Here is a 24,279-nt window from a genome sequence, read left to right as displayed (position 1 = left end):
GAAATATTGATGGAGGTTTTCACATAGCAATATTGATAGGCCAAGATTGTCTGTTAGGAGTTGAAAGGTTGCATTGACAAACAAAAATCACTAAACATTTGGAAGGCTCAAAGATTTACCATGTACCTACTTGTCTCCATGGAGAAGGAGGGAAGTTTAATGTTTGTGGAACATTCTATGAAAAAGATCTATATGGAGACAAACGTTGACAGGTTTGATCTGAAGAAAGACGAGTTAAAATGCATGTTTAAAGGTATTTTTAGCGATTGAAATGCCCAAAATGTAATAAATGCAAGATAGTTTAATGCCACACTGTGGAACAGAAATGTTTGAATCATTAATATTTTTCATGGAGAAAAGTATAGCTAAACCACATTATTTCTGTGGCCCCATGCATGAACCTGACAACCCATATATATATATATATATATATATATATATATATATATATATATATATATGAGATATAACTATGATAACATACCTTATCATATTATCTTTCTTTTGTGTATTTGTTGATGTTTTGTGGGTTGTCAGTTTCATACATGGGGCCACAGATGTATTTATTTCAATAGTATTAAATTACTGACATATTAAGAAAGAGTTCAGTTTTGCGGTTGTATATATTTATAGCACTTTTACATCAAGAGACCACACAATTATGTACTGGAGGCTAGGTTATCAATCTGGTCATGCCTAAGGACACAACAGACACAACAGCACTGACGGGAGCGAGGATCGAACTACCAACATTCAGGTAAGCAATGCTGAACTGTTGCCTATATTCTTTCACATTGTTTATAACACAGCTCTTGTCTTTCCATTCGAGGTAAAAACAGCGTTTCTTCAGAGACAAGGTGAGAAGTATTTGATGCCAATGCCTTAATCAAGGTTTATCTGCACGGTTATGCTAATATTTGTCCTGCATGATTTCCATTTGAATAGCCCCGCCTGATGTGTAAGCAGCTGTTTTGTGTTTGTTTTTCAGAAACGACGAGGAAAAGAAAAATATGCATCTTCTTAATGACTGCTTACAGAGGTCTGTGCCAATCTCAATACAAGTTAATTCAATGTGAAACTCAACTATAGACCTGCCTTGGAGGGTGCGTTCCGAATAACAATATAAAAAGACTCATACCAGGTGTAGACTTGCCCATGTTCAATTGCACAAGACTTAAAAGTGCTTAAAAATTGATGCGCCCCGTTACACTGAGCGGCGAGCACTGCGCTCGCCGGTCTGGTAGCCGTGCGGAATCCCCAAAAAGTCTTTATTTGCAAGATGCTTCAAGGTCATTAGACGAGTGTTCTTGTGCAAAACCACGTGAATCTGCATGGCGTTGTCAAAAATAGATGTCAGTTGACCACCAACCCTGGAGTCAGAGTACACAAGGCATCAAGCACTAAAAGTATGTATGTTTAGTCAAATCAATTATTAGAATGTCTATAGAAGAGATCTGAGCCAAAAGCATTGGGGCTTCAAACCAGTCCAGTGTGTTTACACAAGTTTTGATGCGTAGTACATTGCTTTGACTTGGCGATAAAAATGCTTGAAATAATAGTGCAATCTAAAATATGTCGGTGAAATCCCTCATTTGATCAGGATCGTTCCATGTAGAAAAAGTTTAGTGTAATCATCTGGACACTGTTTTAAGATAAGATAAGATAAGATAAGATATTCCTTTATTGTCCCACATGGGGAAATTTCATTGGTGCAACGCAGGTAGATACAGAGATAGATACAGAAGAACAGATCACTTATAGGAAGTCTGAAAAACACTTTCAGTAGAAGATCTCCTATAAATAAATAAAAAACTCCCATAGACAAATAAATAAATAAATACATAAATACCATTGCATGTGATCACGACAGTAATTGCACATGAATATGTGTCACGACAGCACATAGATTGCACATGAATTTCACATGAATTGCACATGAATTCCAACAGCAATTGCACATATGACAGAGTTGCACATCAGTATTAGGTTAGGTCAGTATTGCGAGTGTTCAGTACTAACAGTTTTTGTTTATCGTCTCATTCTCAATCTGCGGATCTACTCTGATAATATCGCCTGTCCTGGTTATCTTTTTGTTTACACTGTCTTAAGTTTCACTTGCAAATAATCTTCTTTCAGATCTTCCCCTGTATAAATAATAAATACAAAAAATGGAAATTACATTTCCAGAATAGCACGTTGGCGAGCCCCCCAAATCTGAAAAGTTACATAGCGCACTTTTAAATTTAATTTCAGATCATCTTGCAACAATTAGGATTTGATTAAATTAGCTATATCAACCTCTTAAATGTATTAATGTTGCTTTTTTAATACACTTGAACCTAAAAGTGCCATAGAAGAAGATTATATCCTAAATTTGGGTCAGCAGTGGAAGGCTCAGTGTGACCTTTATGAATAAACTCTGCAGACAAATGGCCACCGGGAATGCCACACACAGAGTCAGTGACCAGATGCACCCAGCAGCAATAGAACAAAACAACCATATTGTTATTTTATGTGGTTTATTTTTGGATATTAAGTGAGACATTGAACATCACTTATGTCTTGGCTAATTTAAGTGCCATCATGTATTGTACTATTGAAAATCAGGTGAAAGCTTGTTGTAAATGTGAAATAAACACATAACATCTGATTTTGGCAAAGGGCACGATTCACACACACAGCTTTACAATAACTCCATTTCAGTAGTCAAAATGTTACATAGCGTTGTGTCTGTGGGCTTTTGAAAATGGTCATTTAATTACATTAGACACTAAACATAAGATATAAAAACATCTATTGACATTTGAAACAAAAGAAGCCAATGACACTCTTCTGTTATATAGTCCATGACCATGTATGTGTTGTCCACTTCTCAGTCCGGATACAGGATGAAGCCGGAGAAGGTGCTGTACTTGTTGTTGTTGCCTCCGTGCGCTTTGCCTCCGTCCAGTTTGACGTACACCTCGTCTCCAGAGTCTAGGTGCAGCAGCGCGGTGTTACTGGCGTAGTCGTAGTTTTGGTCCGCGTCCTGGGCGATGGCACTAGCTCTTACCTGTGAAAAGAAAAGAAAAAAACATTATAAGTACTCCATGAACTACAATTTAAATCACACGGCACTCATCCGATTAGGCACTGGCGAGACAATTGGCTTTTACGCACGAGCGTGTCGTCCAACAGAGCGTTCACTTGACCACAAATAAGACTCCTTTTGCGATGCAGGCACACTAATTGGTAAAATAAAATGTTATTTCTGGTGCACAAGACGGGGAAATGGGTGAGAGACGTGCATGCGATGCGCGAATTGTGCGTAAAAATTAGTCCAAGCATGATTTAGCACCAAATGACAAGAATGGAAATCGTGTTTCCAGCAATATTCTGCTCATAAGCCACATAGCGGTCCGTGGTGTATGGATGCCATTAAAACCGCTTCAGCCTGACATGTGTCATGTGAATAGACCAGTGATATGCCCCCTTTAAGAGAACGTGCCAAAACAGGCACGTTCTCTTAAAGCAACAAACAAAACAAACAAACCTTTTGGAATTGTTTGTATCAAATGCTTTTGCTGGACCAGGCTTCTCTCTGTCTTACCTGTCCGTTCTTGCACAGGTCAGCCCACATGCTGGTGCCGTCTCCTCCGCGCATCAACACGTGGTAGGTGAAGAAGTACATCCCGGACACCTGACACGTGAACTTGCCAGTGCTCGCGTCGTAATGGTTTCCAAGGTTGGTTATCACGTCGTCAAACTTTAGCACCTCGTACCCCTCGTGGGGGTTCTTGAGACCAACATAAAATGCGACGCGTAAAGGGTTCGCGGACGAGTTCCTGTCGCTCTCAGTGGTTTCCGTAGTCCCGGTGGTTAACGTTGGTACGGACAGTTTGTTGGGGCCCCTTTCTCCCGGTGGACCCTTCGGTCCTGGAGGTCCCGGCGCGCCTGGTGGTCCTCTTGGTCCGGGTTTCCCCGGTCGGCCCGGTTCTCCGCGCGTCCCCTGCGCCACAGGAGGCTGTGGAAGCGCGTTTCCACTCTGCTTCATGGCTGTTGCGCTCCCGGGTTTGGCGCTGTAGGGATCACATACCATGCGGCAGGTGCCCATCATCTCATAATAGTGCGCTGTGCTCTCGGTGGAGCGCAACATGAAGAGAGGGACTGCGATGACCACCGCCAACAGGACCATCACGGAGAGGCTGACTGCGACCAACAGCGCCCGCTTCCTCCCGGGACAGATGGACGGCGCGCAGTCCGCGGAGGTGCGCCGAGAGGGAATGATGGCTGCAGAGACTTTCACTCAGTAAAGTGCGGTGGTCCTCCTCACGAGCGCATCCCTTTGCGTCCACGTTCCGGCGTCAGTCTCTGGGTTTGTGGGCAGCGGCTGGGACCGGGCTGAGCGCGCGGGAGAGTTGGATGGAGGAGAGCGCACGGCCAGATGTGGATAGATGTAAAGCAATTCAGACCGGAAGAGAGCGATCTGACCTTCAGATTAAGAGATGGGCAGTTATGTGTTTATCAGATGTCACATTAGTTGAACTGTTAGGCATTCTCACGTGATTTAAGGAGTATAATTGATGAGCCATGAATGAGGTCAAAGACAGTGCCATGTCAGTTTGTGCAAGCCATTTGAACTGTTATAATGTGATGTCTGCTTATGCACCTGCTCCTGTGGAAATCCACATATGAATAGTCATCTAATAACCTAATCTGTTGGCTATTGTGCTTTAATTGAAGTGATTTTTCAGTGTCTATAGATTACAGCAAGAATACTTGATGTCCAACCCAAACCAACCCAAATGAATCCAACCCAAATCTTAACCCTCTCTCTTTGCCATTGTGTGCATGTAGACTACAAGCAGCAGCAGGGTGCGTGAGAGTGCATTTGACTCAGATAAAGTCACTCTGCTAGCTCAGGGCTGCTTACCGAACATTCATGAAGCACCCAACCAAAACAAACTATAGAAAAGTCACCCAAGTACAAAAAGTGAGGCGTATATATGATTCAGGACTAAACTCTCCACAACATCTTCATCAGCCTGGGGAGATGATGTCTTGTTTTCGGGGAAGAGACTTTGAATTCAAATTTTGCTCAATTAAAATTCCCCTAGAGCATGGCCGATCATTACTCTGTTGCATACAAATTCGTCTCCAATGGCCTCTTTAGTTTTTGAGGACACCGAGCACTTGAAAAATAAAGTTGAATAAGACCTTTGCTCCTTAAAGGTGCAATGGACGATTTTTCGGCAATTTGAGAACGCAGGCGGAAGTGCGCATGCGCACTCCCCCGTGCGGACTGATACAACACACACGTGCGTTTGTTTAGTAGAGCGATGGAGCGCATCGCATCTCTCGTCTCCCGTAGATTTCAGTCTTCATTTTGCCCTGTACACTGAGGGAACTATATTATGATAGATCAATGCGCTTAGACACGCAGAAATGTGGAACGATCCGCACGCGGCTGCAGGTGAGTGGTAGGTGTGATTTATGATTGATACGTGGCAGGACTAATCGGTAGTCTACGCCACGAGGAAATAAGACTCAGATTTATGCCAAAAAAATTATCCATTCAACCTTTAATCTAATTGTTTTTGCAATCCTAAGAGGCTTGTTGAAACATACATTTATCCACAAAGATAGGTCTTAAAACGTGTTGCAGTCTGGGTTTCTTCTCAATCACACAGGGCTTTAGAGCTCAAGTTGATGTCTGAGGATGTATCTGGGACATGGGGCTTAATGCACAAGCCCGCTGTGGTAGCAATTTCGGCCATGCTCAAGTCAGATTTAACTCTCCAAAATGGCTGATGTCTGGAGGTGAGGGAGAAAACCCCCCAAGCGGCAACTTGCGTCACTTATCCTGACATTGGGGCTAGCAATTGACTGGTCTTTGTGTTTCATATATTCATAGGAAGGAAAAATGTATTTGAACACCTGCCAATCAGCAAGAATTCTGCCTTTAAAAAGTCCACCTCTACTGCACTTATTAATCTAAATTAGTAGCACCTCTTTTGGCTCATTAGCTGCATAAAGACACCTGTCCACCCCATAATCAGTCAGACTCCATCTACTACCATGGACAAGACCAAAGAGCTGTCAAAAGACACCATAAACAAAATTGTAGACCTCCACAAGGTTGGAAAAGGCTACGGGGCAATTGTTAGAAAATGGAAGAGGATAAAGATGTCTGTCAATCTCCCTCAGACTCGGGCTCCATGCAAGATCTCACCTTGTGGGGTATCAATGATGACAAGGAAGGTGACTAATCAACTCAGAACTTCATGGGAGGAGCTGGTCAATGATCTGAATAGAGCTTGGACCACAGTTTCAAAAGTTACTGTCGGTAATACACTTCACCGTCATGGTTTAAAATCATGCATTGAATTGAAGTTTCCCCTGTCAGCACATGTTCAGGCTCATCTGAAGTTTGCCAATGATCAACTGGATGATCCAGAAGAGTCATGGGAGAAAGTCATGTGTTCAGATGACACCAAAAATAACTTTTTGGTATGAACGCCACTCGTCGTGTTTGGAGGAAGAAGAAGGACGAGTACCATCCCAATAACTCACTCCCTACTCTGAAGCATGAAGGGGGGAACTTCCTGCTCTGGGGTGCTTTTCTGCACAGGGGACAGGACGACTGCACCGTATTAAAGAGAGAATTAATGGGGCCATGTATTGATTTTGGGTAACAACCTCCTTTCCTCAGTCAGAGCATTGAAGATGGGTTGTGACAATGAACCGAAGCACACAGCCAAGACAACCAAGGAGTGGCTCCGTAACAAGCATATCAAGGTTCTGGAATGCCCTATTCAGTATCCAGACCTAAATCCAATAGAAAATCTTTAGAGGGAGCTGAAACTCTGTGTTGCTCTGAAACCTGATAGAGCTAGAGAAGATCTGTGTGGAGGGGATTATTTTCCTCACTGTATATATAGCTTATAAAAAAGGATCAAGTTAAACAGTTACTGTTGTAACAATATAATTTCTCATGCGCCAAATGGTATGATATTATTTTATCTGTACAGGCATAGTGCACGAGACAAAGTCAAAGAAGAGATGCTGGTGCTAATTTACACCTGAAGTCCTGAGCTTGTAGATGTCATAGAAGTGTTTGAAAACAGATTTTAGTATGTGGATGAATAGACCAATAAAAATGTACAAATCTGCTTACAGTGTTGCCCGGTGGTCGAGTGCTTAAGGCGGCAGCACATGGGCCAGACTCCATGTGCAGCTGGCTGTAATGTCGTGAATTCTAATGCCCTCCCTGCATGCCCTCCCTTCTCTCTCTGATCAGCTGTCCTGTCTATTAAATCCTATGGGCCAAAAAATCAGAGTCACATCACTCAACTAAATTCTAAAATCATCAAGTTCACAATTTACACACACTATATCGCACAATATATTTTTCTTTGTCATACACCCTCTTTCATCTTTTCTTTCAGGTACTACACATTACAAGTTTTCGTTCAAGTTCATCATAAATGTGTGCAAAACAACAGTAATTTCTTCATCAGAAATGCAAACATTTGACATCTAGTGCAAGTTTGAATGTCTGCAGGGAAATTGAGGAAAAGGCTGATGTGGCGAGTGCGGTCCTACATTTAGGGATGCTGCACTCTCCTCTAGTGGATGAGTGTGTTAATCATGTTACTTTTTCTGAGCTCAGCAACACAAAGCCTCTCAGAGGAGTAACAGCACCATAAAGAATTTTGAAGAGTAGGCAAATATTGGCATATGTCAACAAATTATTATAGTTTAAAAACATATACAAGAAAAGGACCGTGGTAATACTGTCGAGGTTTCATACCATGAATCTTGACCGCCCATTTTTATAATGATTCAACAGGTTTCAAAACAGTTTGGCACCCCTACTGCTGGAAGTACGGTACAGAAAACAAAATAATGTATTCCATTTTTTTAATCTTATATTGATTGGACACAAATTCTACAGCAGATGCACTTCACAATGCCAAACATGACCTTTTTCCTAGCTTTAGGACTGACACAATGATTGCTTGTTATGACCCCTTTATATTCCTCATCAATTTCATACACTCTTTAAAACAGCCTTGTTTAAATGACCTTTGTGGATTTTACAGTTAACCATGTCTTTGGGCCATAGTGAGACATTATGCAATTTTTCTCTCCTCCCCACGGCCTCTGCGCCATACTAATATAATGGCATGTTTGGAGACTGCTGTGTCATGCACTGGGAGCCAGTTGTGCACCAAATGAATCAGACATCATTAGACTATCCCCTTGTTTTTGTCTGTGCGCTTCCTACAGCATGATATGACGTTAAGAAGCTTTTTTCAATTGTCACTAGGTATTATGTTCAAACTTTGCAGGGAAAACAACAAGATGGCGATGACAGCTTGCACCATCAGCTCTTGTCTCAAAGTGTGACCCTAATAGCGGGTGAGGAGGACCACCCAGACACCTCCGTCCCATCCAGCCCTCGAAAGCACGAGCTAACAAAGCTCCCTGAATGTGCTTTGAAACGCTTTGACATTGCATTCCCATCACATGTTAGCACCAACAAAACAGAGTAATTACAGTTGACAGACAGTTGTTTGGTTAAATACTGTTTTATCACAATTCACAGTATACATTTACCTTTACGCTACCTTGGTCCTACCTTGGAAGAGTAAAGATTTTGAACAAATGAAGGGGTAACGTCTTTCAAAACAAAAAGCAAATTTAATAGTAAGCTAAAATCTGCTTTTTTAATGTCACAGTAAATAATCCGGCTCAATGATAGTTCCATTATTTGCATAATCATTTTGTATAGTTGCTGTTTACACTCCAAATACCTGTTCTTACAAAACACTTAATTTGTCTAGTCTTGGGACTGACGCAATGGGGAAATGTGTAATTATTGTTTTGTGCTAACTGAATTTGCCCTAATTCAATTATAACTCTTCCTACTCAATTGAATGGAAGTGGAAAATGGACACATTGACGTTGAATTTAGAGATTTTACATCATATGCCTGTTTAGACATAACTTTCCACACATCCTCTATATTGTACTTTACTCGTAAGCAAATTGTGGACTAAAATAATTCACAACTGGCCAGTGGAATGCCAAAAAATCATGCATAATTGATATTCCTCACAAAATATATATGTTTTCTCTATTTTTAACACATTGTTGATACATTAGTTTATCTGCACATATATATTAAATGTTTAGACCAGTTCAAGCTTTGGTGGAGCAACCGTAATCAAATATAGGAAGATCTTTCAGAGCATTTGAATACTAAACTTATTGCTATCGGAATTGATATTGCTATGGATTGTATTACTTCATATCGAAACAGAAATGACTGCTATCATCTATCACATCACTGAGAGATCGTCCAAATTGGATTCTTTAAATTCTAACCTATATATATATTTTATACTTTCTATCTAATAACAAATATTATAAGGAAAAAGCCCTGGCTCTCTGGTTGATAAAACAAGGCATTTCGTTCTAGGATAGCGGGCCCACCCTGAACATTTTAGCCCATCTGACACGGGACATCCTTGGGTCACTGCACCGAGAGCCACAAGTCAGTGATATCTATGAATGAGAGCCTGTTAAATTTGGATATCTATGCCAAGGACTGTAACCCAGAGTGTAAACCGACAAGAGGCCGTGGCCACTGTATGTGTGTGTGACAGTGATGTAGTGTGGTGAGAGCCTGAGGGATTCAACCTTTTGCAAGTGGCAAAGGCAGAAATGATGAAGCCATGTTGACAGCGTTTAGCCTGAGGTAGGACTTAGTTTTAACACGCTTTTTGTAGGTTAGGGTAGAAGTTAGATGACAACAAGCAATAATATAATATGGATCTAATGTTTAAATATGATTAACCGATAGAGGCTGGTTGCATCTGCTTAAAGGTGCACTGTGTAACGTTTCTGGTGAAGGGTCTGCCACCTGGTTGCCTCCATGGAGATGTTATTTATTTGCCTAGAATCTTTCAGATCTCGGCCTCATCTACAACGGATGAGTAGGAATTTTGCTGAGCAAGTATAGTGTAGGCTTACACCACACAAACTCCAGATTTATAAAACCCTCTGTGCTGGAATCTGGAATCTGGAATCTGGTGAACCCAGGTCACGTCACGCCCTCTCCACACTTCTAAAACGTAAAAAGTGGGCCATTCAAAGTGACTAATGAATGAGATTTACACAAACATGAGCCAATAACCTCTGGGTTTGACTGAGGCACATGGGTCAAAGAGGGAGGGACTAACATCAGTAACATCAAAGACTTTATGACAAATACAAATTAAAGTGATTGTTACCACTCTTCTCTCTCAAATTCACTTTAAAAAGACAGAATAAATTGTGTTTTAGTCCCCTATACATAATACTATTCAGGCAGGAGGCTATTTCTGCAGATATTGTTTCAGTTATGCTTCAGACTCTTATGTGGGGACAGACAGTGTGCTCGAGTGGCACGGATGCCCTTCCTTACAGCATGAAAGCAAGGGCAGGTATGGATGGATCAGCAGCAGAGGGACAAACACTTTTGCAGCAGAGAAGTGCAGGTAGAACAAAAAAACGAAGCATGTGACACATAAGTGCTGTCAGGCGCTCTTAGTCTGCCAATAAAACTGCGGAATGTAAAAACTTACTTCAGTGAGTGCGCCTCACCGGGTCTGCAAAACAATGAAGGGATCTGGGTCTGGGTCAGGTTCAGATGCTGGGCTACATGTCGTCCACAGGTTTGGGTTGGATCATTTGAGTCGATCCAAACTCCAGTGCGTGCGATGCGCAAAGACAAATTGGATCTGTGTCTTGTTTCAGTGCTTCAGACCAAACCTGGCTCATGGAGAAGTTCTTTCATATATCCATGCACAGATTCAGAGGATCTTCTCTGTAGGGTCACGGTCACAGACACAGACTCATTATCTTATCTTATCTTATAAGGTCACTGCGCAGACTGAGAGAGAGCACCTGAGAATGTGCATGCGCTTGTGCACGAGTGTGCCTATGTGTCGTATCATGTGTTTCCAGAATAATGAGTGGACTACACAGCCCTTCTCCGTGTGTAGGCCAACTTCTTTTTGAATGAGTTTAGGCAAAAATATGTATTTTCCAACGATTTCTTGACTCAAACTCCTTCTCTTTTGTGCAGAACTTACAGGAGGGTCTCAGTTTGTGTAGAGATAAGCAAAATCCTGCGCCTATATCATGAATGGCGCTGAGCAGAGCTGGTCTCCATGGAAATAGAGACATTTAATATCATACGGAGGAACATTCATCTCCATGTAGATAAGCAGGTTGTGGACCCTTCAAATAAAATCATTGTTATTTAAAGATAGATAAGAATAATCCATCCACACATTAGTTCCATCAGTTCCTTAACCATCATTAACCTTAACTACAAGTACTAATAGTACTACCAACCTTTGATTCTACTATTACTTCAGCCTATGAATTACTCTCAAACTTTTCACACCTAGGATAACATTTGGCTTTCTGAGTACCCCTAGATCAAAACCCAGACTTTAACAGGCCTCTATTAGGGCTAAACCAGGTCTAAAATAAGACTCAATCACGTTAGCTGTACCCAAACTATGACAAATCTATGACACCCTAACTTTTGTGTATTTCCCATGATAATTTCTCCTTAACTGCCATAAAATGCATCAAATATCTCTAGTGAATGTTGTGTTTTGGTGTAGCATGTCACACACTTTGCCAGCCGTTATTTCGTCTTCTTTTTAATGCTGAGTTAGTCTTTATCTTGGGCTCGCACTCGGAGGCGTGGTCTGGGCGGGACTTACCGCGTGCGTCAGCTTATCAGGAAGAAACGACGCACAGCGAGGTTCTCATGGAAGCAACCGAGGTGAGTTTCCCCTTCAAAAATACACCTCCGACTATTGATTACCAGCGAATCAAAATGAATTCCCAATGCTTTTAAACGCCTGTATTCATCATTGTTTTATTTAGGTTGTTGAGTGAGGGCAAAGTGGTTGTTTTTTGAGTGAAAAGTTTACAAAAGTTACCAAAGACGCGTAAAAAAGTGGTTTCACGCTGCGCGCCTGTGTAACCCTCTTAACATTGTTGCCAATTTCCTTTTGATTGAAAATGGAAAACAGAGTAATAGACTAACGCATACATCCGCAAACGTGTCCAAATAAACGCGGTCTCTTCTTCAATTCGGCATGACATTTTTTTCTGTTTCATTAAGTCCCTGTATTTTATTTGGTCTTTTGACATGATGGAGCGCTCTACGGCAATGGCATACAAGGCTTTGGCATACAAGGCTTTCTATTATAGGCTTCTTCACTGATGCTTTATTAACGCGCTGATTCTAGGACATGTCACTTGAGACTGGAATAATAGTGCCCTCTTCTCTGCTTCTCTGTCTCTAAAACGTGTCCTTAAAAGACCCCTGATTATACAAAAGTTGCTTGTCTTTTTTTTTTATAAAGTCTGAATGCTTGTAAGATTCGTTAATTACTTAGTTATTACTCAGGTTATCAGTTCTTGTAAGTTTATAATCATAATACCTATTGCAAAGAAGGGAAACTGAAGATGTAGACTATACAGGGCCAATATGGTTTCAGATTAATTCATAAATTAAATTGCGTTTGTGATGATATGCTATGGTTTGCTTTAGTTTGTTCCACAGTGTAGCATTAAACTTGTCTCTTTGATTCCTACTTCACTCCTAGACATTTCCCCCCATTTAGGACAACATTTAAATGGCCTCATATTGTTTCTCTTCCTGCAGATTGGATTCTAAGCATGCGCGACGATATGTCCAATCCTTTGATCCGAGACCGGGGCTCGCGACACCTGGAGGCCTCGCACACTGAACCAGGATCTCTGCTGGTCGGGGTTTTGGGCACAGGGGACTTCTCTCGCTCTCTGGTCTGGCGCCTGGTTTCGTCCGGGTACCAAGTGGTGGTGGGGAGCCGCAGTCCAAAGCGATCGGCATTGTTTCCTGAAGAGGTTGAGGTATGGCTCTTTGATTACAAAGTCTCAAATGGTTATACCAAAACTATTTCATTTTTAGACATGGGGCGATTGAGAGCCGTGTTTTTGTCCCCCCAGGGCAACTGTGGTCAGCTCTGGGGGGTGTAGAGAGTCTTTTGAAACTGACAAAAGTGCTTTTACACATTTACTTTATCGAGGGTTTCTGCCTGACACTTTGTGCATGCATTTCCCCCCCTGGACCATTTCACTGTAATTCACATACCGTAATTACATGTTTGCCTGGATTTCCTCTGCTTAACCTAATTACTGTTGTCATTCTACTGAAGGATTTTGGCTTTGAGCTTTGGGTTGTGTGAGAACAATACAACATTGTTATGTGTTTATTATGTGTGAATAGGTTAAGCATGCTTGTTTTGTTAGGTACATATGTAAGGTAGAAGTGAATTGATTGCTTAATAAGTAAAATATAAACATATTCACAAATGACACACATTAAAGGCGCAATGGACGATTTTTGGGCGATTTGAGAACGCAGGCGGAAGTGCGCATGCGCACTCCCCCGTGTGGACCGATACAACACACACGTGCCTTTGTTTATTAGTGCGATGGAGCGCATCGCATCTCTCGTCTCCCGTAGATTTCAGTCTCATATGAGTCAACTCGAACTGTCTCTCTCCGTCCTAATTTTGTCCCGTACACGGAGGGAACTATATTATGATAGATCAATGCGCTTAGACACGCGGAACCGTGCTGCTCATGGGGACGAGCCAGACGCGGCTGCAGGTGAGCGGTAGGTGCGTTTTATGATTAATACGTGGCAGGACTAATCGGCAGTCCACGCCACGAGGAAATAAGACTAAAGTTTGGGCCAAAAAAATTGTCCATTCCACCTTTAAGATCATTTTTAAAACTATGCAGGGGACTATTTTTTTTTTTGCAAGCTACTGTTTACTACTGTGTGTGGCCACTGCATGACTGAAAAACACTAATTACATCAAATTGAGCCTTGACAAAAACCTTTACTGTAAAATGGATAACACAATGCTGGAAAAACAATTGAATTTATTATAATATGAACTTGTATGTATACCATCTAATGTAAGAAAATAGTCATTATTAAAAAGCGCTATAAATAAAAACACTCAGGTACAATTTCTGAAGTAAAACTGCCCCTTGTTTACTCTTGTTTGAATAGAATGTTTTGATCAGTGAACTTGAAAAGAAATGTATTTATCTTACTATCTTATCGTAGTAAACATGATTAATCATTACTGAATACTATTTACAATAATACAGTAATAAGAAATACAATATTAGAAATTGCAACACAAAATAATAGCAGTTTCTTTAGATTAGCATGACTATTTCTGTTCCAGGTAATTCTAAAATCATTCATCAAAGGCATGATTTTCTTTTCTACATTAATACTTACTCTTGCTCTAGTTTTGATACTAGTTTATAATTAGAATCCAATATCCATTCGTTTCTGGGTATTGATTATTTTGACAACCCTAATTAAAACAATGTTCCTAGAGTTGTAATTAACAGTATATGGTTTTGTAAGGTGGTGTCTCAACTGGAAACCGCGAGCCAGGCCGACCTGCTCTTCGTGGCCTTGTTCCCGGAGCACTACTCGAGCCTGGTGGAGCTGAAGCAGGTTTTGGAGGGGAAGGTCCTGGTGGATGTGAGTAACGGTCTACGCATCAGTCAGGACGGGCCTTCAAACGCAGAGCAGCTCGCCGACATGTTCCCCGGGAGCCACGTGGTCAAAGGGTTCAACACCATCTCTGCATGGGCGCTACAGACCGGCCCGAGAGATGGCAGCAGACAGGTATGGGAGAAAAGGGTGGAAGAACTGGATACTTAGTAGATTTGTTGTAAAAATATAATGGAGAATTTGTCTCCTTAATACGTATGCCCAAAACATGCACAATACCAGTAAGTAAAATCCTCTAGCTAAGGCAGTCTGAAAAATTAACACTTAACAATTGTATTTATTGAACAGTGAAAAGTACATTAATTGGCACCTAAAAACAAGAAACTCATGTGTAATTTATGAAAAGGCTTTGGTTTTCTTCAGCCCTCAATGATTTATACAACAATAATCCACAATCTCTCTTTTGCATTTATTCATTTGCAGTTGTTTTTATTGCTCATCATGCAATAACTGATGACAATAACAATACTGTTTGAAGGATCGCCTCGCCACAGACTGTAACTTGATACATACGCTTAATGCTTTACTTTTAGCATTTTTATGGTGACAAGAAAATAGCGCAGTGTCCACAAGAAAAATGACATAGTGCACCTCCAATTAAATTAGAGCAAAGTTTTGTTTAACATTGCATTTCAAGTACTTCTTTTGTATGCTGCTTGTGCACAATAACATCAACTCTCAAAAATTAAAAAGTCTTTTCTCTTGCAGGTTTATCTGTGCAGTGATAGTAGCACGGCCAAAGCGTCGGTCTCACTGCTGTGCAGAAGAATGGGCTTCGTCCCTGTCGACATGGGCCTCCTGTCCACCTCTTTGGAAATCGAAAACATGCCTTTATATCTTTTCCCATCTTGGAAAATCCCAGTGCTCCTCTCTTTTGGCCTCTTTCTATTTTTTTACCTGTACAACTTTATCCGGGATGTGTTGCATCCTTACGTCTCCTCTGGTAAAAGCACTTTCTACAAAATGCCCATTGAGTTGGTGAACGTCACTTTACCCTGTGTAGCGCTAGTGATGCTAACGCTAGTCTACGCGCCAGGCTTGTGCGCCGCTTTTCTACAGTTGCGCTGGGGAACAAAATACAAGCGTTTCCCGGACTTTTTGGATAAGTGGTTGATTCAGAGGAAGCAATTTGGGTTGTGTAGCTTTCTCTGTGCAGTGCTGCACATGATCTACAGCCTGTGTCTACCAATGAGGAAGTCGGCACGCTACAAAATGTTAAATCTGGCTTTTAAACAGGTATGTTAAGAATTCTGTATATGAAAGGTTTATTTTTGATTGATTAGTGTGACTGTTTCAGCTAAGATTAATCTGTCTTTAAACTTTTACATTTTATTTTAGAAACATAAAAGTGACCATATCAGGACAAAATGTTGTCTATTTTACTGTTTGATTCCAGGTAAAGAGTGGTGTGGAGGACTCGTGGGTGGATGAGGAGGTCTGGAGGATGGAGTTGTACGTTTCCGTTGGGATAATGGCCATTGGGGTCCTGTCTCTGCTCGCCGTCACTTCACTGCCCTCTGTGGCCAATACAGTTAACTGGAGAGAGTTCAGCTTCATACAGGTAGAATATAATTTAATGTTTAATGTTATTTCACTAAATATAAGCTCTAAAACTGCATTCTGGACGATGAAAAATGATGTTTAATCAGTATCAATTATCATCAATGTCAAAATGTAGCACTTGCTTGGTAGTCAATAGAGTTAAGGTGTTTGAAGTGTCAAGAGCGTATGAATTGCTTCACTCCGCAGTGTGCCACAGATAGATCTTGCACCCTCTGCTGGTTTTAATAGTCATTTCACAAGGAAAGTGATGTGACTTGTTTGCATACTGTGCATACTGTGCATACTGTGCAGAATGTAACTTTTCTATGGCTTTGCCTGGATTGTTCCACTACATTAAACATTCATACCTTTAATTTATTCCATCGCAGGTGTTACCTTGATAAACATGCATTCTTACAGTGAGCGCCGTCACCTCTGTACAGATCTGACCTGTAACTTGGCCCGGTGCAATCACCCTGTGTCCATGGAGTTAGAAACCACTGCGTGTCCATGGAGATGGATAGATTCAATGCCAAATTATGAAACATTGCCGGCAAAGCAATACCATCTCCATGAAGGAAGAGGGCAGATCCCTCACCAGAAAATTATACTTTTTTCTTATGCAATTTATTAATGACAATGATTAATTGGAAACTTAAATAGATAATTGGCTCGAGCCATTCCATGGAATGGAACGAGCCAATTGTTCTTGCCATGGTTCTTTTTCTTATTATTGTTCTTTCATGGTAATTTTGCCACAACTCGGGCCTTTTTGACCCCCTAACGTTGATGATTGTCTCACATGGGGAAATAGACACGATCGGCTCGGCCCGAACTCGAATAAAATGGACTAGTTCAAAAAAGAAAAAAACATGAAACTCTTAATCTTTGGCCTAGGCACATGAGACTTGGAAGAGTGATAGAGCTACCTTTGACGAGTAAAACACACCTGACAGCATCGCTGTGTGATAAACAGGAAGTCAGCCATGTCGAATCAAAGTGGCACCGCCACGTTTGACTTTTTTTTTCCAAAATCATACTTGTCCAAGGTTTTTTGTCCGATCGAGCACAAAACACACTCCCCCGTGCGGGACGGATCGCATCGCATCTCTCGTCTCCCGTAGATTTCCGTCCACTTCTGCGTCAGCTCGAACTGTCTTTCTCCGTCTTCATTTTGTCCCGTACACTGAGGGAACTATATTATGATAGATCAATGCGCTTAGACACGCAGAAACGTGGGGACGAGCCGCACGCGGCTGCAGGTGAGCGATAAGTGCGTTTTATGATTGATACGTGGCAGGACTAATTGGCAGTCCACGCCACGAGGAAATAAGACTCAGATTTGGGCCAAAAAAATCGTCCATTCAACCTTTAATTTCCTGTTTGTTCAAGGACAAGTCACGCCTAATGGAATTGATCTACGGAGCTCATATTTCACTCACTAATGCGTTTTTATGGTCTGAGTGGACATAATTAATACCATCTAATAAATTTACTCTATAGCGCTTCCTACCCATTGTGTGAAAAACTCAACATTGTCTGATTTGTTTGAAACTCATAGGTTATATTCTCCTCAAGACCCCATGAAAAAAAGTTTATTGCAGATATTGTGTATTTTCACAATTGGCCAGCAGGGGCGCAATGAATGCCTTCACTTCCTCTTTTATTTTGATGGAACATTTCCTCTCGTGCCGTGGTCTCAGCATTAGCGGTAGCATCAGCATTAGCGGCGGGTCTGTGTTGCTAGGTGACGGGGGTACAGGGAGGAGGGGGTTTAAAGAATAAAGTTTAAAGAATAAAGTCTAAAGAATAAAGTCTTAAGAATCAAGTCTAAAGAATAAAGTCTAAGAGAATGCAGTATCGGGGCAATCGCGATCAATAAAGTCTGGCGGTAATGCAACACTTGGATGCCAACTGCCATAAAACAACAACAACAACAACAGGCAGTCGCGCGGGAAGCCGGTCGCACAGGAAGGCGGTCGAGCGGGTGGCGAGAGCCATCATCGCTGCTGCCGCGGCTTTAATTCTGAATTAGTTTCATTATGTGATTCAGTAGTTTTTTTAGAAATTATGTAACACATTTTTTTTACCTCCTTTTTAGTTGCAAATTCAACAATTGTTTATTGCAAAATACAAAATAACACATCAGACATTAGATAATGGTTAACTAATTAGCACTGTACTGTATACACAAATGACAAAACTTACTACATATTGTTATTCGAAACATTTTCCCAGCTTTGATTAATTGTTATAACAATAGCACGGAGCAGACAGCTTTGGACATATATAGTCTTTACACAGTGATTCCATGTATGTCCCAGTTTCCAGTATTAAACTTCCTGCATGACGAGCGATCAGGAGGGCTCTGACTCACTACAGCCCCCTCTTTTCAGCCATCTTGTTCCTCCTCCATCTTTCACTTACACTAATCCCGTGGCTGCCAGATTAATCATGTGTTAGCCTAGCCGCTGTCATGAGGAAAGGCAGCTAGCATAGAGCAAGAGCACTACATCTGGACTTGTTGGCTTTAGCTTCAGGACAGTGGCGCCGTACATATGAAAGCCCCAGTCACGTGTAGATTCAAACCGCCTCTGGACTACATTGCTGCATTGTGCGCTTATGTGGATATGTCCTTGTTGAAATGGTCACAATGCAATATGAAATGTCTCGTAACAAAAATGCCCTAAGTAGTTGCTTGTCCGGAAGGATTGTATAATAAGGTCATTTTGTCAAGTATCTTTGGTTGCATTTGTATTTTATGTGGGTCCCTCCTCACTTCCCACTTTTGTGGCCGGGACTTTTTGAGAAGGAACAAACAAAAAAAAAAGTAATTCATGAGCTGTATTTGGTCATTGGTATAAAAACTTGAAAGAACTTTAAACTCAAAGCAAAGACTTGGACTTGAGGCCAACAGAGACTGGCAGTAGCAGTTAAGTAGCAGTTAAATAAACTATGATATGTCTGATAACAAAATAAGTAAAACTACGCCATTTCTGGTATCATAGATATATGGTGATTGTGTCTTTATGAGTGTGTGGCAAAATCGTCGAGCCCAGTCATGTGTCATGTTACCCAAGGCTCCAGAATAGTCTATCATAACAAATTTAGATTGTTTTGTGAGTCATGAGTGGCTTATATAGTACAGTAATAATATGTTGTGATGGATGGAAGCGTTTGTTATAGTTGTGTCAAGAAGTATTTGTTAATTTTGCATATACATGACCTTAAATTCTATTCACTTTATTTCCCCAATTTTATATTTATGTACATTGCGTACTGCCAGCTTTTGTGTAGTATCAGCAGAGACATTTTTCAGTTCTCGTACTCAGTCTCTGTACTCGGCAACAGTACATTAAAGCCACTGCCTGACAGTGACATTTCTCCACCATTCCAACTATTGTATTTAATGTATCCTAGAGCAGAACATAGAAGGTGTTGTTGCCCCTGGGCTCACTAATTACTGACAGGATTACTCAGCAAAGTTCATTGAGGTCACTTGTGTTGGGTCAGTGCGCATCCTACGGGTCTCCACCAGCTACCAGCGATATGAGCTAACAGACTCCACTTAGAGGTTAGAATAGATGTTTTTTATGTTTTTTATAGAGCAAGATGTTCAATTTAAATGCCAGGACTGCCTTAGCTAGAGGATTTTACTTACTGGTATTGTGCATGTTTTGGGCATACGTATTAAGGACAAAAAAAGACGTATCACATAAAGATATTTCATATGATATTATGGAAATTCATCAGAAAAGGGCAAAAATGTGCCTGTGAATGTATCGCTCAATACATTAAACGGCTGAATTAGCACTTTATACCCTTGTGTCAGAGATTACAACGCAAATTGAACTTTAAACTCTTTTTACAGCTTTGTTGAAATATTTCTTTTTGTTGTAGACAAAACACTTTGTATCCCTTTTTTGCGTCTCTCAAACAACAATTGCAATATTATCCATTCCTCAGCCCTGGTGTAATATTTGTCAAAATACACCTTTCTTTGTCCTTTACACCAGCTTACTTTTGTGCACATTAACTTGATAAATGTATCTAAAGTGAAAAAAAATCACCTCTCTTTTTAAATATTTACCATAGAGACTACAGCACACTGCAATGTGAAGCAATGGGGAAAAACGGTCAGTTCTACACGATATTGGACCTTAGAACTCCCCAGACTGAATAATGTATGTTCAGTAGAGGTGCGGAAAAATATGATGTATTTTTTTATACATCTCTTTATTGGAGATAAGAAGAATTTACATTATTTATTAGAAAAAACTATCTCACATCCCATGCAATAAAAAGAGATGATTAAAATGGAACAAACATATGCTGTGTAATCAGGCAGGGAATCACAGCGTCTCTCATAATTCTAATCTACGCGATACATGGCTATAATATCACGATTTTGTGATACATGCAATATTCTATATATTGCTCATGACATTCTCGGGTATATGAGTATTTTTTAAAGAGCTCAATACTTTTTAACAACATTTTTCTTTGTGAAACCACGACCTGCACAAACTCAAAATGAAATACAACCATTTTAATCATCTAAACCAGGGGTGTCAAACATCCGGCCCGCCAGACGTTTTAATCCGGCCCGCCAAACATTTTGAATTCATATTTAATAAAAAAAAAAATTAAAAAAAACGTTTTCGTTCATAGAACCGTAGTTACATCCGTAACCGTTTTAATCGCTAAAACTACACGTCCCACAATGCCGCTGGTGGCCGCCCCTCCCCGCGCGGCTCTTCACTGCCGTGTGTACTGCGAGGGAGAAGTGCAGAGGGAAGTAAGACGCGCGTTTGCGCACTTTACAGCACTTACACACCTCAGAGCAGAGGTCTGAGGAGGACAGACGTGTGTGGTTTAGGAAACACGGGGAAGAAAGAAAGGAGAAGGTTTTGTGGATGTTAGCTGTGCTAAAAGTGGAGCTAATGTGAAACTAACAAGAAAACTAACTTCTGTGATGATGCTCTGAGGAAAACATCCTCTACAAACCTGGACAGATCAGGAGCCACAGGTAAAAACACTGGTAATAACGTATGAACATGACAGTGTCCACACCAATGTGACTGTGAACACAAACACAATTACCTAATTTGAGTCACTACATGAATCATTTGTCACTAAAATCAGCTTAAACTATGAAAATAGCGAGTCATATTGAGTTGGAGCAGAAACATGTTTGTGATATGAAAATGTCACATCAGAAATCACATCAAAAGTCCATGTTCCTGTTCCTGCTGCTGCATGAATATGGACTCAGTCTTTCACCTGCTGCACATTAATTAGTGCAACAGTTTCCACAACTATTACTAGGCTTTGAAAAAGCTATTTATTTCTTATGTTTTTTATTGTTTTATTTTGTACATAATATTTGGCCCATGATTTGACAAAATAGTTTGGTTTGATGGAACACTGTGGCTCATGCACTTATTCTATATTTTGTTAAAGGCCAGAGGTGTAACTTAACCTCCTTAAACGCTCCACGTGTGTTTGTAGTTTGTGGTGAGTCAGTTCAGGTGAACAGAGAACTACAGATAACTACACAGACGTGGAAATGTTACTTTGTACATTTAAAAGTTTTTTAGATCTTGAGAAGTTTATTTTGTTATATAGTCAAATACAATATTTTTCAGTTCCAAATACCTATTTAACAATATTTAACAATAGATTAAATGTTTAATTCTGTAGATCAACTCTGAAGTTGTGATGCACATAAACTGAAGCACAGTGTTGGTGAAATTACACTACATTTCAGTTTATGAGAACAAACGTGTTTGTAATTTTTTTAATTGATCCAGTAATTGCTTCAAAAACAGCGTAGGCTATATGAAGCTATTTATCTCTTATATTTTTTTATTGTTTTATGTTTTGCGTTATGTTCGGCCCGCGACCCAGCCTGAGCGTCCAAATTCGGCCCGTGGCCCAAAATGAGTTTGACACCCCTGATCTAAACAGTCAAAATGTCAAATGTTTTGCGTAAACAAGTTTCCTTCAAACAAGCCACGATTGTAGTGCACAAAATAATTCAGGAATTTATACCAAAAATGATCGATACAGCAGCCCACAATATTGATACTGTATCACCTTTTAGTATCGCGATATTTTGATATTTCAATATTTTGGCACACCCTACTGTGTAATCTATCAATTCTATAGGTCATCGTTGTAAATGAGAATTCACTCTCAATAGGATGTAAAGTGATTTTCCAGTTTATTTGTGGGCAATTCACATTTAAAAACATGTGTTAGTTCCTTTCTGATGATTCCCAAAATATCTTTTATTGTTTTTGGATGTTAAAAAAATAGAAATAAATATCTATCTGTCTATCTGTCTATCTGTCTATCTGTCTATCTGTCTATCTGTCTATCTGTCTATCTGTCTATCTGTCTATCTGTCTATCTGTCTATCTGTCTATCTGTCTATCTGTCTATCTGTCTGTCTGTCTATCTGTCTGTCTGTCTGTCTGTCTGTCTGTCTGTCTGTCTGTCTGTCTGTCTGTCTGTTATGTGAAGCACTTTGTGTACAAATTGTGCTCTTCAAATAAACTTGCCATAATGGCCCGCTGTGCATTGTACTGACTGAAATGAATGCATTCTTCTTTTGTTCTCTTGCAGTCCTCTCTAGGCCACTGCGCCCTGTTCATGTCCACGCTCCACACGTGTCTGTACGGATGGACCCGAGCTTTCGACCCGGGCCAGTACCACTTCTACCTCCCTCCCACCTTCCTCCTGGTAGTCATCTCCCCCATTTTGCTCCTTATATGTCGGTTGCTCCTGTTCCTGCCCTGCGTGGCTCTTAAACTAAGGAAAATCCGCAGAGGATGGGAGAAAAGCCGCCATATTCGGTTCACGCTGCCAGACGAAGATTGCCGCAACGGGCTTGAAGATGTCAGCCATGTCTGAGATCAAGATAGTATGCTAAATCCTACTGGAAATGATTGATGAATATATCCTTGAAATGCATTAAATGTTCATCTCCAAGGTTTCTTCTTCTTCAAATGTGTATATTTAATAACTTAATGTAGATAGCTTTGTTTCCAGTAAATCAACTTGACCTTTTTGCACTGAATTGTATGTTTTTGTGTACATTTTCTTGACCTCTCTTTATAATGCTATGCCATCAAAAGGTTCAAAATTCCAGAATGGAGGCACAATGAAGCAGACAATAATACGTTTTTAATGATAAACTAATATCAAATCTAATTGCTGATCATTTTTGATTTTTCATTCCACATAAATAAGCAATAATTTGGAATTTCCTGGGTCTTGCTTGTTTCTGTAATTAAAAATAAATGTTGGAAAACAATGTTATTTGCTAAAATTTTGCTTTAGCATAAACTGCAGCATCTGTGGTAAATTGTCTAATAAATGTGTCGATTTTACTGTACAGCAATTTCCTAAATATACAAACAATAGTAAAGGCATAAATATATGTACATGTAGATGTACATATATTTTGTTATATCCATGCAATTATCATTTGTTCCACTTCACTTTGGCCTCCCTTCTGGCATTTGGAATGTAAATGTAAAGGGTCTATTGTAAAGCAAACAGGCATCGCATCTTAACCACTGACAGGTGAAGTGCATGTTGCAATTGTTAGTAGATGGGATATTTTAGACAAGTGAACATTTCATATTCAATGTTTATGCAGTAGAAAGATAATTTGTAAGGATGCAGTTCCGGCCAGTGCACGTGGTCATGTCCTTGGGCAAGACACTTCGCCCACCTTGCACGTGTTTGACTGTGGTGTGAGAGAGAGATAGGAGTGGTCAGAGGGGCCTTTGGTGTGGAGCAGCTGTGGTTACCAAACATTTTTTTTAACCACAAATAAATATTGAATAACTTCATTTTAATTTTATTTATTTAAAAGAAGTCTTAAAATGACTCAAGCACGTCATTAAAATATATTTATCTTCATATCAATTCAAATTAAATAAGTTACCCTAAATCCAAGGCATCATTTAAATTGTTATTAAGGAAATGTCTGCCCTTTGAAGTATCATCAGATCAAAACCAGGTTCACAACAGGACTAAACCCAATAGAGCTAAATAATAACTGAATAAGAGTATTAATT

The 24,279-nt window shown here is 40.3% G+C and overlaps 2 protein-coding genes across 2 annotated transcripts; one reads left to right on the top strand and one right to left on the bottom strand.

Annotated features, from left to right (window-relative positions):
• Positions 1–2,502: 2,502 nt before the first annotated feature.
• On the bottom strand, positions 2,503–4,487 carry LOC140380476 (complement C1q-like protein 2). Its single transcript, XM_072464433.1, has 2 exons — positions 3,590–4,487; positions 2,503–3,052 (listed from the first exon to the last, which is right to left on the bottom strand). Exons 1-2 carry the CDS (start codon positions 4,172–4,174, stop codon positions 2,873–2,875), a joined length of 765 nt encoding a protein of 254 aa, XP_072320534.1. The 5' UTR covers positions 4,175–4,487; the 3' UTR covers positions 2,503–2,872.
• Positions 4,488–11,785: 7,298 nt separating this feature from the next.
• Positions 11,786–23,458, top strand: LOC140380085 (metalloreductase STEAP3-like). Its single transcript, XM_072464354.1, has 6 exons — positions 11,786–11,830; positions 12,722–12,948; positions 14,492–14,758; positions 15,353–15,880; positions 16,041–16,205; positions 22,817–23,458. Exons 2-6 carry the CDS (start codon positions 12,736–12,738, stop codon positions 23,102–23,104), a joined length of 1,461 nt encoding a protein of 486 aa, XP_072320455.1. The 5' UTR covers positions 11,786–11,830; positions 12,722–12,735; the 3' UTR covers positions 23,105–23,458.
• Positions 23,459–24,279: the final 821 nt, after the last annotated feature.

Source organism: Eucyclogobius newberryi, unplaced genomic scaffold (genome assembly GCF_026437365.1).
Source record: "Eucyclogobius newberryi isolate DKJ021-1_F unplaced genomic scaffold, fEucNew1.0.hap1 SCAF_1, whole genome shotgun sequence".
Lineage (NCBI taxonomy): Eukaryota > Metazoa > Chordata > Actinopteri > Gobiiformes > Gobiidae > Eucyclogobius > Eucyclogobius newberryi.
Note: the sequence above shows the minus strand (reverse complement) of the source record. Positions and strands in the feature narration are given on the sequence as shown.